At 37.5% G+C, this 18379-nt stretch overlaps 1 protein-coding gene across 7 annotated transcripts in view; it reads right to left on the bottom strand.

The window, feature by feature from the left end:
- The window catches only part of SIPA1L2 (signal induced proliferation associated 1 like 2), a 245073-nt gene that overhangs the window by 80153 nt on the left and 146541 nt on the right, over positions 1–18379 (bottom strand). For all 7 annotated transcript variants that reach the window (XM_058309532.2, XM_071207373.1, XM_058309533.2 and 4 more), the window contains 3 exons: positions 14308–14441; positions 11680–11868; positions 3316–3490 (listed from right to left, as the gene is read on the bottom strand). In XM_058309532.2, coding sequence (XP_058165515.1) covers positions 3316–3490; positions 11680–11868; positions 14308–14441 — 498 coding nt within the window. The remainder of the gene's footprint in view (positions 1–3315; positions 3491–11679; positions 11869–14307; positions 14442–18379) is intronic.

Below are 18379 nucleotides of genomic sequence, written 5' to 3'. Positions count from 1 at the left end.
TTTCCTTTGCTGAATGATGCAATTAATTTTTCTCCTTTAAACTGGAAATACAATTTTATACAGACATATGACTTAAGAATATGGAGAATGAAATGTGATCTCTTACTGTATATTATGCACTAATACATGTTTTTAAAAAGATGCCATCTGAAACCTCATTAATCATAAAACTATTCATCTTTTGAAAAGAAGAATGATTTTTTACAAATTCATAACCCATGTGTATTATCAATGATTAACTCACATTTAAAATTGCAAACACCTGAACAAGTATGAATACTATAAAATATTTAAGAAATAATTTGGGGGTGTAATTTCGAATCGCTTTGCATACGAACAAAAAGATAGATAGAAAGTTAAGTCATATGCAGAATGCAGGTTGGTCTTTCCCAAGTCTTAATCTACATATAGGCTTATTTTCCTATCTTAAACAATGAGAAACAATGCTATGTAGCATCATCTAAAAGGAAGCTTATTTATTTTGTTTGTTAGGGAAACTCCAGAAGGGGTTAAAATGTTTTTAACTGAAAATTTAACTTTTTACCTTAAAAATTTTTAACCTTCATGGGCCTTTATTGCTTTCTTTTTAAGTCCCATGGAGTGTCTTTCCAATATTTTGTCTGGTTGAGAGATAGTACAGAGAACTCTCTAGAAAAATATATAGCTTTGAATATTCTGAAAAGGGACTCATAAGGTAATTTCATGAATAAAGGGAGTACTTAAAATATTTATGTAGCAATATTGATCAGTCAATTTCCAAGTGGCCAAATAAGATAGTTACCTAATTATCTGTATAGCAAGTATTTCCGAAATAAAGGTAATTTCTCTTTGAACTAGTCAATAAATAGAGCAAGCATATTTGTTATTTTTCACAGGACTTCAAGATATTCTACTTTGATTCTCTTGGTTCAGAACCTTGACACTGAAAACTGTGGAAGTGAGCAAGAATAGTTATAAGGGTAAGAAAAAAGCTCCTTTAATAAAGAACTACATCACTGATAACAATAATGAAGGTCATATGATGGAAGAGCTCAGGTACAATGAATTACTCTCATCAAGACACTGTCACATTATGGTAAAAATTCAGTAAGGAAAATGTTGACATTTAATAGTCAAGTGAACATGTTTCAGATTCAGGAAATGGCAACGAAAGGAGAAAACTATTTTAGTGGGTTGGGGGGCCTAAATGTGATTGGTTTGTCTCTCCCAAGTAATAATAATAAATTTCAGAAATTCAATATTTCTAAAGTTATTTCCTACATTAGCATGGCAATGGAGAAAGTAAACACGCATTTACCATCATATGGCATATTCTAGTTTTGTCAGTCTCCATTCCTAGACCGATCAAAGACCACCCAGCACATCTTAGCTGCTCATATCCCCTCTGTTTTCACTCCATCTCATTTTGTACTTGAGAGAACCAACCCATTTTAGAGCTGGAAGGGACACCTGAGATATTCTAGCCCAACACCCCGAATTTTATTTGTGAGGAAAATGAAGCCCAGATTTGACCAAGGTTCTATGGGTAGACAGAGAACTAGAACTCAATTCTCCTAAATTTTAGGAGATTTTTTGTTTGCTCAATAAAGATGTAACATTTACTTGAAAATCCCCTGAAATGTAAGTCATAAGGGATATCTCCTTTCTGCTGAAGGAATTACGTCTCAGACTTCCCTGTAAACCACAGAGTGCCTAACAAAATGCCTTGATCATAAAAGTAGCTTAAAGATTTGATTATTAGTGTATAAAAATTAGCTCTTATCTCTTTGAACTAATGTGCTTAGTAATATATCTGTAATATTTCAAAGACATTTCCAACATCATAAATATTCAAAGCTGCTAATTCTACACATGGGAAATTACTTTGGATTATCTGTTACAGTTTTTTGGAATGTACTGATCAGGATTTCTTAAAACTTTTTCTCCATGCACACTACTCAAAAGAGATGACACATATTCATAAGTAACAGGAGTTCACGTCAGCAGTGATTTTCAATTCGGGAAGGACATATTTCAGCATCTCTAGGGGGTGAATAGAAGCTTGTAGATTTTGAAAATGAAAAAAAAAGAAAAAGCCTCATTGATCTTAAAATATATGGATATTCATATTCTGTATGCCACAAATGATTTCCTAATTTTTATATAACTGAGAATGAACAATATGGCTTCAAATAATGGTAAAATTCCAACCCAGGCACTGTCTTCAGGTCTTGTGATTATTCTGTAATTGTAATTTTCAAAAATTGATCTAAAAACTGAGAACTGAAGACAGGTATACAATGACCTGGCTTATTAAATAAGCACAAATCCTGATCTAGATGGAGTGTCAATGAGGTAACAAGTAGAGTAGGCTTCGTGAGTAGGGCTTGAAGACAGAGGAATAGTGGGCAGAGAGTTGCAAAGCTGCCAGGTCACCCTCATTCAAATCCAGGCTCTGCCACACCCTGGTTCTCAAACACCGAAAACTCACTTTACCACTTGTGGTCTCAAATTCCCTCAAACCAGGAAGAGACCACTTACATGCTAAGATCCACTGAGTTGAGAGTCTAAATTAGAATCTGGAGTTCATTTGTTTTTATTAACAGATCAAGCAAAATTATCAAACTTGGTATTTTAGAGACTGATAGCAAATAAAGAATACCACAAATACAAAGAATAGAAAAAAAAATAGAATTTATGAGCCTCATAAGGCATGTAATTAGCTAAAAGAAGATATTAGAGAAAATCACACATCATAGGAGGGTTTAAGGCCTGTGCTTTAAACTGGCCAGTCATTGGTGGCACACTTCTCTTAGAACTAATATGTGCCACTCAAGAAAACCTGACTAAGGTCATAGAAAAATATGATGCATTGCCTTTTTAAACACTGTTTCAACTTCTCTGTTAATGTTTTGAATCCTGAAACAAACCAAATAAGCTTGTTAACACGACATGAATGAAGGAGTTAATATTTTGTCTCAGAAATAAATGCAGTGCTCATCCTTGGTATACTGGAAACAAGGGTATAATAGAAGAGGTTAGGCCAAAGAAAGAAGAAAATATTAAAAGATTTTTCACGAAACACTAGGGAATCTATCTGTTGGTGTTTCAAAGGAAAAAGAATTGACCTTTTGAGCTTCTGATGTGAAGCACATACCTCTTGAGAAATGTGCTTTTTTTGCTCATCTGAGGAAATCTAAACTCCATCCCAAATAAGCTTTTAGGCTGCTTCTGGGGTCAAGAACACGAGGGCATATGATCACTAGCTTAGATTTATGCAATATGCCTACCTTTGGAGAATTAAACTTGCACATAAGTAAAAAACATGAAGCTTACTTTTATTGTCTAGCTGAGCTCGATATTTACTGAATCCTTTTAGCCGCACTCTCTGGCCCAGAAGATCAAGGAATTCTTCAAAAGCTGGTCCCGCTGTCTCATTGTTATACATCTCTTCCTCCGTGCTCTGGCCTGCCTTGCAATAAAGGATCCCAATCTTGTGCTGAAAGCTCAGCTGAAATGAGGGAGAAATGTAGTTACTTGGCAAAGAATATCCACACTAACCTGAAGTAAAAATGAAATTATAGAAGCTGAGATTTCTGTTTTTCAGAAAAGCATGCCAGAAGTATTCCCATAAGCAAATAAGCAAAACAGTAAGCAACTGTCACTGTGCAAGATGCTGCAAAATACATAACACCAGCAACTCCAAAATACAGGTAGAGAAATGTCAGAAACCCTAAGGAATATAATGTATGCCCACAGCCCTGTGAAAGCCAGGTTTCCAAAAAGGACAGGCAGTCCGGTTCAACCATCTACCTAAAAATACAACTCTGGAAATACTTAGAAGTCTAATACATTCCATATAGTGATTAACATTCTCTTCCAAGTCAGAAAATAAGGCCATGAGCTTTTGAAAGCTTTCCTTTTTTTATTCCTAATGCTTAAAAAAAATTTTTTTAAAACATATTTCTGAAATATGTAAGTCTGCTGGGAAAATGCAAATCAAATTAAGGTCCGGTAAGGAAGGAGGCTCAGTGGAAATTGTGATATATGTATATAAATAGGATAATGTTTTGTTTCCAAAAAAGTAACTTTGGATGTACAATTACAGTCATTTCTTAAAATTTTATTATGTTAAAAAGAAAACATTTACTAAATATACAATAGGCCATAAAGAATTTTAATAACAACTGAAGAGTTCCTTCTGTAATTCTATCCCACAGTCAATCTCGCATCATAGTGGAAGCCATGGGTCTGCTTTCTCCCAAGGCCAGGGAGAAACTGGATCCATTTCTCCAGCTTCCCTATTTACCCCGAAGAAGAACTATTTCTCTCTCATGAAATCGAAGCTCTTAGTCTCACTACCAGCAATCGAGCCTCAAAAACTGACAGATTATCAGACATCACTGAATTCCAAAAGACATCAATCCAAAATACTGTTCACTTTTATTATCAAGCTGTAAAATAAAGCCTTAATCAAAATTCATAGCTGACTATATCAGTAAAATAAGGCAAAATGATACTCATTTCCATTGAGAAGCAAAGTGATAAAAGCCATTTCATCTGCATTACCTAGTAACAACACACAATGCAAGAAAGGTGCAGGAACACCTGCTTGAGCAATTTAAGCAGAATGCAGGAAATATTTTACTTCATGTTAGAATAAATTTAGAGGTGAGCAAGTGGAATCAACTGCCGATAGGCTCCGAGTACATTCTGAGTTTTCTTAAGTCCATAGGAGAATAGAAAGGACAGCACACTCATTTACAATCAGACTGAATCAGCTACACATATTGACGGATAAGGTGGCATGGTGGAACGGGCATGCAAGGGTCTGGGCTCCTGTCAGAGGCAGCCACAAGCCCTTCAATTACACAGTGAAGGTAATGATTCTTCCCCTGGGTTGTGAGGATATGATGGTATGCCTATGTTCCTTAACATCTAGTATTAGGCATTTTATCAAACTAATTCTTTAATAGGGTCAAGAAAGAAAAGACTTCCATTTATCTAGAGGTTAAGGAATAAATATTTCTGATTAACTCAATTATCCAAATAAAGGAATGTTATATTAAACTGCAAACAGCCTACCATCTTCAAAAAAAAAGTTAACTGCAATAAAAATATTATCTCATTGTAAGCAATAATTACTCCTGAATGATTCAAAAGACATTTCACTACCTTAAAGTACATTAGGGAAACTTATTAGCATTTACTGGAGCACTACCAACACCATCTGCCATCCCCTTCTGGTCACCTTTTCTGTGTCACCCTTATTTGCAATGCCCCTTGGCTACTTCTTGGCTTTCTTCCAGTCCATGTCGGGGATCTCTATCAGGGAACCCTCTTGTTCTTCTATGTCCATCTCTTTGGAAGAGGAGGCCTAGAGTAGAGCTGTGCCCAGGCCCATGGCCTGGGATGAGGTGTGGTCTCATGATGGTTAAGCAAAGTCCTCACTATACTGGCACAATCTCTGATTCCTTGAGTCTTACAGACTCGATTTATTTCTTGCAGATTCTCATTCAGCCAAAGGTCAAATAACTGGAAAACTGAAGTCCTGTGAGACTTATTTGCTTGCTGTAGCTTTCTCTTCAGGGACCTGCAGCCTGTAACCTGTCCACTGTCAATTTCATAGCCCTCTCCTCCTAGCCATCGGACAAGCCAGCCTGTGTCTAGATCTTAATTGTAAACAGGATTTGTGTTTTCATCCCCAAAGCCCCTGGACCCATAGAACTCAGTGGAAGTGACTAGAAGAGATTTCAAAGCACCCAGGATTTTAATTAGAGTTGCCCAGAGGCCTGTTGGCTCAAGCTCTGGCTCCAGTGAAACACTCCATTTCCCACAGTAAAGCATGTGTAACACACAAGTTTAAGAGGTACAAGTATTCAATGACCAGGCCTTCTTTGGTAAGAGATTGTCAAGTGAATGGCCCAAAACTTTAACTGAGGATAGATAAGCATCTCTGATGACTCAGAATAAAACAGCATGACTTGTTTATTACAAATAGCTGCTAATATACTACACAGGATAATATAATGAAATATTCAATGAAGATGATCTCTATTCCCTGAGTCTCTTTCATAATAAAACTCGTGAAAATAATCTAAACAAAAGATCAAGCATTACTATGTCTTTAATAATATCAAAAAGCTAAGAGCATACTCTTTAGCATAATCATTACAGGGCAAATTACAGATTCCAGTGCCCTATGCACTAACATACCCAGTTCTATCAGACCAAGGTTTCATTTCCAATCCCTCCATTCCTCAGGCTGAGCCTCAACACTAATCCACCACTTACTTTTAACCTGTCTGATGGGAATTACAGTCATTCCCACAATCCTGAGGTGGAACAACCTGGACTTGGGTGAGAGCACTACTGCAAAGGGAAAATACTCATTTGTCAAATTTCGTATTACTTTGTAGTGCTGAACGCTGGACATACATACAGGCTGCACAGACAGGCAGTTAACCCAGCATATTTCTTCTCATTTTCTTCCTGGGACAGGAGAGAAACTAACCACTCTAGGGCCAAAAGCCTTGTCATTATTGACAAGAAAATTTAAATGAAGGGGACAAAAAAAAACAAAGCTGCAGAATTGCCTTGAAAACAAATTCAAGAGTATAATGCACCACTTTCACTGCATTCTCCTGATTCGGTCTGAGCATGCACTCTCTTTTATTTAGATTTACTTTACTTCATTTGAAGAAACATGATATGTTAAGTAAATTACATGAGGGTGGGCGGAGAAGGGGGCAGTGGTCTTATGAGCAAATGAATCATTTTACCAAATATGTCATGATATTGTTTAAGACAGTGAGCTGCCATGATTTATCTGAATAATTATTTTTTAAAAATCAAACTACTTAATTTTAAGAACTTGCCCATTTTTTAAATTAGGAGAATCTTCTTAAATAGGAAGAAAAAAACGTGTTTAGAAGTTGAGGTAAAACTGTGTAGATTAAAGCTACTGCTTAATAATTATTTTCCTTAAAGTTCTCCATAGTATTTAGTCTTCCTTCTCAAAACATCTTACCAAACTTGAAGATGAAGCAAATTATCTGAACACATATTATATTCACCTAGGACTAAACTGTGTTTTATAGAAAGAAAATAGATGTCAAACCAGATGGATTACAAACTCCTAAGAAAGAGAAACCAACAATATAAGTAACTGGCAGAGGTCAAATTTAGTTTTTTTGCTTGTTTGGCTTTTTTGAATATTTTCTCAAGATTGAAACACCTTTGGAAAAGTAACATAAAATTAGTCCATCCAGAAAGCAGATGTGGCTCAAGCAGTTGGGCGCCCATCTACCACATAGAAGGTCCAGGGTTGGATGCCCAGGGCCTCCTGGTGAAGGCAAACTGGCCCATGCGATAAGTGGCCCACATGGAGTGCCAGCTGACATGGAGTGCCACGAGTGTGCCCCATGTGGGAGCGCCATGAATGCCATCCTGTGCGGGAATGTTGACTGACATGGAGAGCTGGTGCAGCAAGATGACGTAACGAAAAGAGACACAGAGGAAAGTGGCTGTGGCTCAATTGATTGGGCTCCTGTCTACCATATGGAAGGCCTGGGTTTGCATCCCAGGGCCTCCTTGTGAAGGCAAGCTGGCCTATGCCCGCAGAGAGCTGACGGCCCATGCCCACGGAGAGCTAGCACAGCAAGATGATGCAACAAAGGGAGACAAGCAGAAGAACACACAGCAAATGGACAGAGAGAGCAGACAGCAAGCAAGCTGCAAGTGGTAGGGGATAAATAAAAATAAATCTTTAAAAATAAAGAGACACAAAGGAGAGACAATAAGAGACGTAGCAGAACAGGGAGCTGAGGTGGTGCAAGAGAATGATTGCCTCTCTCCCACTCTGGAGGTCCCAGGATGGGTTCCAGAGCCACCTAATGAGAATACAAGCAGACACAGAAGAACACACAGTGAATGGACACAGAGAGCAGTCAGTGGAGGGAGGGGATGGAAATAAATAAATAAATCTTAAAAAAAAAATTAGCCCATTCCATCCTAGGCAAATTTACTATTAGGGAAATTAATAAAAATATCACTGCCTGGAATAAAGTTTCAACCACCCTAACAAACAGATTAGTGGAAACTTTAAAGGATCCTTTAGGAACTTGGATGTCCTATTAGAAACTTACTGTAAAATGGGAATCAGATACCATTAAGAGTTGTGGGGAGTTAAAATAACTTACTGTGCTTAAATATGAACACCATTAAAGACGTAAAATTTTATATACCAAAGTCAAACCTCAAAAGAAAAAGCACATGAGATATATACAGAGCTATGAAATACACTGGTTTGCTTAAAGGAGAGTCCAATTTTCAAAATCAATTTCTTGACATCAGATTGTAAATAAGTGTTCAATTAAAGTACTTAAAAGGCTTAAGTTTTAAAATTGCCTGGTGCAGGTTCTAGACCTATTCTACTGCACAAACATTCCTAATACCTACTTATTTTATGAGGAAGACAGTCAACTGAAGCTCCCAAATGTTCCTCTTTTCACTGCTCTGAGAGAGAACACCCAGATAGGTGACAGCTACCATACAGGGCCTTGAAGGCTTCATGATTCAAGCTTGGGGAAGGCAGACCCATCTATGCAATTCTCCCACAGTAGCTTCAGGGGCTTAAACAGATCATCCACTAGGCAAGAAAATCAAAATAACATCTGCTATTTAGCACAGTGGTTTATTTTAAAGGAAAAATAAAAATTCACTAGAAACATAAAGGAGTGAGAAATTAGTACAAGGGTGGCCAAGTTCTTTTTACCAATTCTCCTGGGATATAAAAATGAATGCTATTCTTTCTTTTGTGCCTGAAGCATAAAGATAGGGAATCAACAGATGGATCTGGAACTGGCAAGAAGTCCACGTGGACATCAATAACCCCAAGATGGGTGCTGGAAGACCCACCCCAAGATTCTGCCATTCAGTATAGGATTTGTTCTGGAAGCCAGGAAAAGCCCCAGATATCCCCCAAGGACTTTATCATTGGGCCCTCATGGGGGATTGATGAGTGGGGTAATCAATCAAAACAGCAAATAGCTGGAACTCTTCCCCTGCCATTAGCAAAGGGGTGGAATAACTAATGGTTCAAAAAGCAGGTGCAAGGCCTGAACTTGCTCTCTCACCTTTGGACCCCTATTCATGCCTTCTGGGCCCTGCTCTTGCCATTTTTCCTCTGCCATCATGGCCACGCAAGTAAAACCTGGGCATTTATAATCTATAATGGGGAATTGTAGTCTATAAATAGCCTGCTTGATCACTTTTCAGCCCCTTCCTCTTCACTTGTGACCCATGGTCTGTTATTTTCTCCCACTTCTCATCCCTCCCTTCCTGAATAAATTACTGGCCTAACTAACCTGATGTGCTCTTGAAATGCATTTCTGCAGCATAGTCAAGAAACTAGACAAAATCTGTATCATGCCTGCTTCAACTCTGAGAGTCTGGGACCTGCCCTGATACAGCCTCTCCGAGCCTCCTCCATAGCATGTTCTCCTCAACTGCTTCATGAACGTTTTGTACATTCCACAGACTTTAATAGTCAAGATACTGGTAAACCCACTCTATGTATAGTATTATTTTAGAAGTCAACTGTTCACAGTTGGAGTTTTAGTTTGGTTTTTGTTTGATTTTAATGTGTCAGGCTTTTAATTTTTGAGACTGACAGATCTCAGGATATTCATTTTGAATGATAAAGAGCCTGTTTCTTTTGCTAATAATGCAGTGTTAACTTGTTAGACAGTTCAATTACAATTTCATCACTTTTAAAATTCTAGCCATCTGAAGTATCAAATATTCTACTTAACCACAATGAATATTACTGAGTCAACCAAAAAATACCTTGTATTCCTTCTTAAAGATGCAAAAGAATTTTCATTGGGATGTTCTGAAAATATATATCACCACTGTTCTTTTTTTTAAGCAGGAATTGAACAACAAATACACTCTTTTAAATTACATGTTCTTGTGCACCTACACCTCTGTTCTCCCTACAAGTTATTTTGTATATAACTTGAAACTTAAAAGATCTCTCCATTTTCACCAACACAATGCTGTCCATATAACTTGAAACTTAAAAGATCTCTCCATTTTCACCAACACTCAATGCTGTCCATCATTAATTCTCTCCTGGATAATGTCAATAATCACACACTTGAGCTCCAGGCCACAACCATTCTCTATCCTCACCAAACTGTCCAATCCTTTTCTACCAGAATAATCTTTCTTTTTTTTTTTTTTTTTTTTTTTTAAAAGATTTATTTATTTATTTAATTCCCCCCCTCCCTTGGTTGTCTGTTCTTGGTGTCTATTTGCTGCGTCTTGTTTCTTTGTCCGCTTCTGTTGTCGTCAGCGGCACGGGAAGTGTGGGCGGCGCCATTCCTGGGCAGGCTGCACTTTCTTTTCACGCTGGGCGGCTTTTCTCACGGGCGCACTCCTTGCGCGTGGGGCTCCCCCACGCGGGGGACACCCTTGCGTGGCACGGCACTCCTTGCGCGCATCAGCACTGCGCATGGCCAGCTCCACACGGGTCAAGGAGGCCCGGGGTTTGAACCGCGGACCTCCCATGTGGTAGACGGACGCCCTAACCACTGGGCCAAAGTCCGTTTCCCAGAATAATCTTTCTAAATACACCTCTGATCATGTTACCTCCTGCTGGAAAACTGTGAATGGCTCCCTACTGCCTCCATAATCAAGTGTAAACTTCTTAATATAGCATTCAACTTACTTTCTTGGTCTTACTTCTCATAACCTTTTTTTTTTTTTAAAGATTTATTTATTTCTCTCCCCCCCCCCCACCCCAGTTGTCTGTTCTGTCTATTAGCTGCGTGTTCTTCTTTGTCCACTTCTGTTATTGTCAGCAGCATAGGAATCTGTGTTTCATTTTGTTATGTCATCTTGCTGCGTCAGCTCTCGTGTGTGCAGCACCATCCCTGGGCAGGCTGAACTTTCTTTCATGCTGGGCGGCTCTCCTTATGGGGCGCACTCCTTGTGCGCAGGGGCTCGCCTACGCGGGGGACACCCCTGCGTGGCACAGCACTCTTTGCGCACATCAGCACTGCGAGTGGGCCAGCTCCACATGGGTCAAGGATCACCTTTCTTCATGTACCCTTTTCTTGTAAACAAACTAGATTAGTCAGTATCCTAAAGTAGCCAAGTACTCATTTTTTCTCTCTTGAAATCCTATCTGAGCCTAAAGGCCCAGTAAAAATACCATCTCCTTTAAGAAGTGGCCCAGCCAGAGATTAGTTCTCCTCCCAAAGCACTCACCACTCACTTAGTGTTTATCCCTCACCAAGATCAATTATCACAACACTGCCTTAGAGTTTTTGTACTCTTGGTCTTATTGGCCCTATGGGCTAGGGACCAGGTCTTAATCATTTTCAATCTTCTCAATGCATGCTGTTAACATGATGCCTTACACATACAAGACAAGAATAAATGTTTGTTCAGGGAAAGGGACAACTTGAGTTTTTTTAACCATGGGGAAAGACACTACCTATCAGCAGGAGGTATATTATACTATAAGGGCATCATATTTCTTAACTAGCATAATGGCATATTTGGGAAAAACTAGAGAGAAAATGCTTCAGGGCATTAAAAATAAATGGTCTTAAAAGAAAGATGGAGGAGAAAATTTTAAAAAATGTTTAGACACACATAGACACACACACACTAATGTATTATACACACCCCTTGTTCATCAAGCTTTAGCAGTTGTTCTGAGACCTTGGGTGAATTCGAAGCCTGTCTCAGGCACTGAATGCTCAGCTCTGGAATGACGTATTCCAGAACTTCTTTGAGAGGTAGTCCTCGTGCAGTACCATGCCGAGCAGTAGAAGGTATAGCATCTTCTAAAATTGCTCCTCTCAGTGTTGTAAGCTGTAGGAAGGAAAAATATGACTTCAGTTAAAACATACTAAAATTTAATTAATACTTATTTCTGGTTATCTATTTAAGGCATAATTTTTTAGTTGCCTTACAAAAAGAAGAAAAGAGGTAAGGAGTAGGGCAAAGGAGACTAAAATACTCAATGTAAATACAGAAGCAAAATTAACATTCAAATAGTCTTTCAGTAACAAAAAATATACAGGAATTAGAAATAAGGCAGGCTAAATTGAAATAATCAGATGTGTGTCTAAAGAATGAGGAGGAGGAAGATAAGGTACTATTATGGAAATACAATAGTTCTACAATTCTCTGTTCCCAACGAGTGAATTACATTGAAGAGGAACTTGAGAAAGACTGTGCCTAACCATAACCATTTTCCTTCCATCCTTCCTTTTTTATTTTCTCCATTTCTCTACCTCTTGTTTTCTTCCACTCCCATTCTTCTCTTCTTCTATCTTTATTTTCGATTGTTGACAATTCCTTTGACTGAACGAGGATTTCCAGTGACACGGATGGGCAGATTTATTCAGGGCTGAAATATGCTTTATGATTTGTTACATGCCCTCAATATGCCATGAAAGCATGGGATCACTATACTGAATACATGCCTCAGACCCAAAATAATGAAGAGAAAACCTGCAGTGCATGCAAATCAAGAGACCTGCTAGTTCTAATCCTGTTTCCTCTACTTCTGTGAATAGAATTGTTAGAATAACAACAATAGGAGTTTTAGTGATGGCAGCAATGATGCAGAACATTTGCATGATGCTCTATAACACCACTGCCCAACAGAACTTTCTGTAATGACAGGAATCTTCTCTATCTGCATACGTGGCTACTGAACACTTAAAATGTAGCTGGTATGACTGAAGAACTGATTTATTTTTATTTTTGTAATTACTTTAAATTTAAATAGCCACATGTGCCTAGGGGCTACTGAATTGGACAGGATAGGTCTATGACTTAAAATATGTCACTTCAAGATAGGGGCCTTTTTCTTATACATATCCAGACTAGAACCTACATCACTGGAATACCTAGTATTAGGCAAAATGCACAGTGGTTCAAATGCCCATACAAGAAAGAGAGCCCTTTTCAAGTTACATTTGTCAGTATGAGCTAGAAGTAGTCAACCAAAATACATACTCTGGAATATTTGCCAAACATACTCCTCCAATTAAAATAGGTTAGGAGAATAAAAACTTAAAGCACAGGCCAGATCTAATTCTTTACATAAATCAGCATCTCTACTTCTTTAGCTATATGTAGTATGCCTTTTGTACAACAATCTCACTTTCACTCAAACAGGACAAGCAAGGGATTAACCTGGGACCCTCAATGTAATGAAGTTTGGGTAGGTAGAACTATTCAGCTGGTAAAAATGCTATTCAGACAACTGCTCCACAGTGGGTGACCTGATGTGCTGTGCTAGATTATTATATTTTACAATTACCTTTAAACTCTTGGGCATGAATTGTATAGTTCATGTCTGTCCTCCCTATCTTAGCCCTCCAACACTGCCATTTGTATCATTTTATCCTGTTATGCAAAGTGGTAATGAAAATCATTACCACTTAACATTCATAGAAAATTTTAGAATTTTTAGACAGCAACCATAAATACCACAAATGTTAGATTTACTCTCTAATGTTACTTAACATTAAAAAAAAAATAATAACACCATATCTAAAACAAACCAGAGCAATCATATTGAAGGTGCTTTTTATAAACTCTACTTGTGCCCTGGAAGTTGTGCCGGTAAAGGATGGTAATCCTTAGGGGTGTGAGGCCTGGCTCTTGGGGCAGCCAGCCAAAGTCCCAATCCAGCTCCATTGCTCAAGAGCTATGAGACCCAGAGCAAGTGATGCACCTTGGCCGCTCCCTGTGCCAGCATCCTCCTGTGAAAAAGGACTGTTGCATGCTAGGCTCCTGATGGAGAAGAGGAGTTTCTGCTTAGCGGGGAAACACTTTCAGGTGCTTCAATATACTACGAAGTCCAAATTAATATGGATCCCAGAGCAAGCCTTCCTTGGGAATGAGCCCATTGGAACCATAATAAAATGCAGCCTTGGGAAAATAAGGGGGGGAGGGAGGGGCAACCTTGTGAGGATTAAATAAGGAAGCACTAGTAAGGCACTTAGAACAATGCCAAGTATATGCTAAGTATTCAAAAATTATCAGTAACCATTAAATCTAATATTTGTATATAAACTGATATCTGTGGTCATTTTTATGTCCTCTAAGTCAATCATAGAGACACTTGCATGTACAAATCTTTACACCAGTCAGTGGTGACTCATTAACAGAAGTCACAATACCAGTAGGCCAACAAGTTCTCAAGAGGATATCTCCCCACCAGGTAGTTAAAGGTTTTCATCTGTCTTTAGACTTTAGCTCAAGGACAGCAACAATGTACAGCAGCTCCATTACCTCACTAGTCCTAAAAGCTACCCGATAGTTGAATTGGGACCCTTCTTTCTCCTTGGCATCTTCGACCTTCTCTCTCCGGATGCTTATTGCCACAGGGCCAAGGTTTTCATCTATTCCAAAGTAGTTTTGGTGCTCTAAAATGAAAGAGATCAATTGCATCAAAAAACAAAACAAAGCAAAACAAAAACAAAAACAATACACCCACACACAAACCAGAAAGAAACCAAGAGCAAGGGTGGATATCTTGTGGCCTGCATACCAAATATCTTAAGAAATACAACATTGATCTGGATATAAAATGATATCCCACTATGTAGTCGATACATTACCAAAGCACATCAGATACGCTTTTATATCTCATTATCTGTTACTTCCTCCTCTTATTGCTTTACTAGTTCATGAGCAGCAGATGCACCTGCAAAGTTATGATTTTTGTATTAGGTAAACAGCATCACTGGAAAGAGTGTGTTGCCACTCTTACAAATGTTCAAGAAGAACATAGATACTGTATAACATTACAGAAAACAGTTCTCCTGCATCTGGGATGGTCTCCTTCTTAACTGAAAGAGGGCACCAGGGATTTCCTCACTCAGCTACTCAGACTAGCCAAATCCATCTTGGCGATCAGTAGGGTGGTAAAGATCACCCATTCATTACCATGTCACTAAACCACCTAATAACCTGAAGCAAAATTTAGTAACAGATAGAAATACATAAAAAGTCGTGACAGTAGTTATGTACAGCAGGAGAAAGACAGAAAGACTGAGAGGTGACTACTAAGGTGTGAGGTCTTGTTTTTTTCTTTTGTTGTTTCCTTTGGAGTAATGAAAATGCTCTAATACTGACTAACGTGCTGAATGCACAACCATGATTATACCAGATGCCAGTGATTGTATACTCTAGATGGAATGTATAGTTTATGAATATGAAAAATAAAAATGATAATTAAAAACTCATGAAGTGGCTGAGGTCAAATTATCTCTACTAATACAATAATTTAGCTTACATGTTATCAGTTAATCATTTCTTTCAAATAATCATTCACTGATCCTTGAGGAATTTAAAACCATACAGCTCAGTGTAGGAATGGACTTTTGAGACCATCGTGCCCCTCCAACACAGAAATCTCCTTGAGACCATCCTTCCTAAGGGATAATTCTTAGTCTTCCATTTTTATACCTTCAACAACTGTGAATCTACAATGTGCCAGGCACTATTTTAGCAATGAAGACACAGGGTGAACAGTATAGGAAAATCCACACTCATGAAACTAATATTCTAGTCTGAACTCTTTCTAGGAGGGGAAGTTCACTACTTCATCAACAATTCACTCTGGACTATCTGGTCAGGTTTCTTGTTAGTGAGTCACTGCAACTTCCAAACTTTTAAACCTTTGTCCTCTTAGACAACCCAAACTTAATACAACACTTAAAATGGGATTTGACCCATGAAAAATAGAGGGAACAATTATGTATATATTAATGCAGCTTAAAATTTTATCTATTTTTAGCAGCCCCATCACACCAATAATGCATGCAGAGCAGGTGGTAAGCTCAAACCCCCAGGTGTTATTCATTTATCTCTTAATGAACTGCTGCTGGGTCAGTTCTCCAAGGTGTACACTTATAAAATTGATTTTTTCACTGTTAAATGCAAGACATCACATTTATCCCTTCTGAATGTCACCTTTTTAGTTGTGGCCAATCTTTCCTGATTCTTAATTTTCAGTTAAAAAGAAAAAAAAATACTATATTGAACATTTAGAAGTTTGAAGAAAGCCATAGGCATTTCAAAGGCTTTTACACATACTAACATTTTCTACCACAACAATTTTTGAGGAGTAAGAAATGTTATTCAGAAAGTAGAAATTTGGATGGCTCAACAGAGGAAAACAGCAGCTGTATCACTCCAAGCAAAGGTTATTCACAGCCATTAATGAATATTGTCTAATATTGAAAAAGGAAATAATTGACTTTTTACTGCTTCCAACCAAATGAGATTAATACTGACATTATTTCTCCTTAGAGCCAGTTTCTAAACAGCAAGTAAACTATTTGAAGAGTTGAAAAGTGACCTATTGACTTAATGTAGTCTGGACAAAAGTAAACAAGCTTTCCCCTCTCCTCCCCCAACAGATAACATGTTCCTGTACTATCCCATGTACGATAATAGCCAAGTTGACTGTTGAAAATGTGAACAACTCCAGTGAAATAAAACTTACATAATGCAAAGTCTGGGTTTGAAGAGAACAGACCTTAATCAATACAATTAAAAACACAGGTTACAAAATACTTAACAGAAACAGAGACTAGAAGTTATTGTCTAACTTCAGACTATTAAGCACATTATCATTTCATTATTTCCTTAAATTGGTATTAGTGACTATTGGACCCATGGCATTATACTAGATTTTGTGGAAAATGCATCTTTAATCAGTTTAGAATATTCTTCATTGCAGTTAGTGAATTGTAATGACAAAAACTTTGGTTTTATCTCCAAGGGTTATTTATCATAAGCCAAATGCATTAAGAAACACACACAGAACACACAACCAATTAATCAGGCAAAAGCTTGCTTCTCAGAACACAATTCAAGAAGCACCTAGGAAAAAAAAGTCAGTTCCCTGTAAGGCATTGGTGAACCACATAACAGGAATCAAGAGAACTTCAAATTATTTTAGGTAGCAAGAAATAAGCAAAAAACCTAACAAAAAATTGACAGCTCTAGTATACAAATCACTAATTTGAATCCCTGACAACTAAAACCTGAATATGTGGATTGCTCTCACATTTAACAAGTGCTTTAGCTGTATTTGAGAAATGAAAGGAAGCTAAACTATAAAGGAAATTAGAGAAAAAAGATTTAAGGGGATACTGAGCAACTGGAACTCCTATACATGGCTGGTGAGAATACAAAATGGTTCAGTCATTTTGGAACACCATTTGGCGGTTTTTTAAATAGAGGTTACCATACATACACATGACCCAGCAATTCTATGCTTGTATGTTTGCTCAAAGTGCACTAAAACTTAATCTCACGCAAAAACCTGTATGTGGATGTTTACAGCAGCTTTATTCACCAACAACTCCCTTGCCATATAAAGTAATAGTCATCTATTCCAGGGATTAGGACCTAGATATCTTTGGGGCCATTATTCAACCTATAACACACATTTAATTCAATTCTATTTAGTTCATTCATTCAAATATTGAGCATGGGATATGTCTTACTGTGTATCAGAAACTGATTAATACTGGGGATACATTATTAAATAAGACACAGTGCCTACTTCAAAATGTTTATAGTCTTGTGTGTGGGGGTGTGATTAAACAGTAAACAACTACACATTCTAAGTTCTGTGATAAGAGTAAGCAAGATGTACAATGGAAGCACCACAAATATTCATCATAGAACCAAAAATCCGGGGGGGAAATGTTGTTTACATAGTCAAAACAAATGTCACAAAACTCATCTCCTCTATTTTAACATATAAATATATTCACCCAGTTAAAAAAATCCAAATTGTTCTCTTTGTTTAAAAAACCACAGTAGTCCATAGCATCCTTCCTCACTCTTAACTCTATTTCCACAAAACAATTCTTTCAATTCTTTCTCAATATTGAATTTTCTAATCCATGACCATGATATGTTATATCCTCCATTTATTTAGATTTTCAAATTCTCTTGGTAATGTTTTATAGCTTACTGTAGCGGTCATGCACACCTTTAAATTTAGTCCTAGATACCTGACATTTTATGATGATATGTAAATGGTATCTTCACATTTTAATTTTCTAATTGTACGTTTCTAATATACAGACAAGATTGACTTTTGTACCATGTATCCAGTGACTAGGACAAATTCATTTACTAAATAGTTTTAAAGTCCTTTGGATTTTTCTATGTAAAGAGCAATAATATCTGTGACTAGTGTCAGATTTCTTCCTTTCCAATATTATACCTTCATTTCTTGCCTTATTGTCAGGCTAGAACTGAAGTGGTGATAGCAAATAAGATTTGCCATTAAGCATGTTTGTTGTAGTTATTTTGTGTAGAGTATCTTTTATTAGAT

The sequence above is a fragment of the Dasypus novemcinctus genome, chromosome 13 (assembly GCF_030445035.2).
Source record: "Dasypus novemcinctus isolate mDasNov1 chromosome 13, mDasNov1.1.hap2, whole genome shotgun sequence".
Taxonomy (NCBI): Eukaryota; Metazoa; Chordata; class Mammalia; order Cingulata; family Dasypodidae; genus Dasypus; species Dasypus novemcinctus.
The sequence above is the reverse complement of the archived record's forward strand: the minus strand, read 5'-3'. Positions and strand labels throughout refer to the sequence as shown.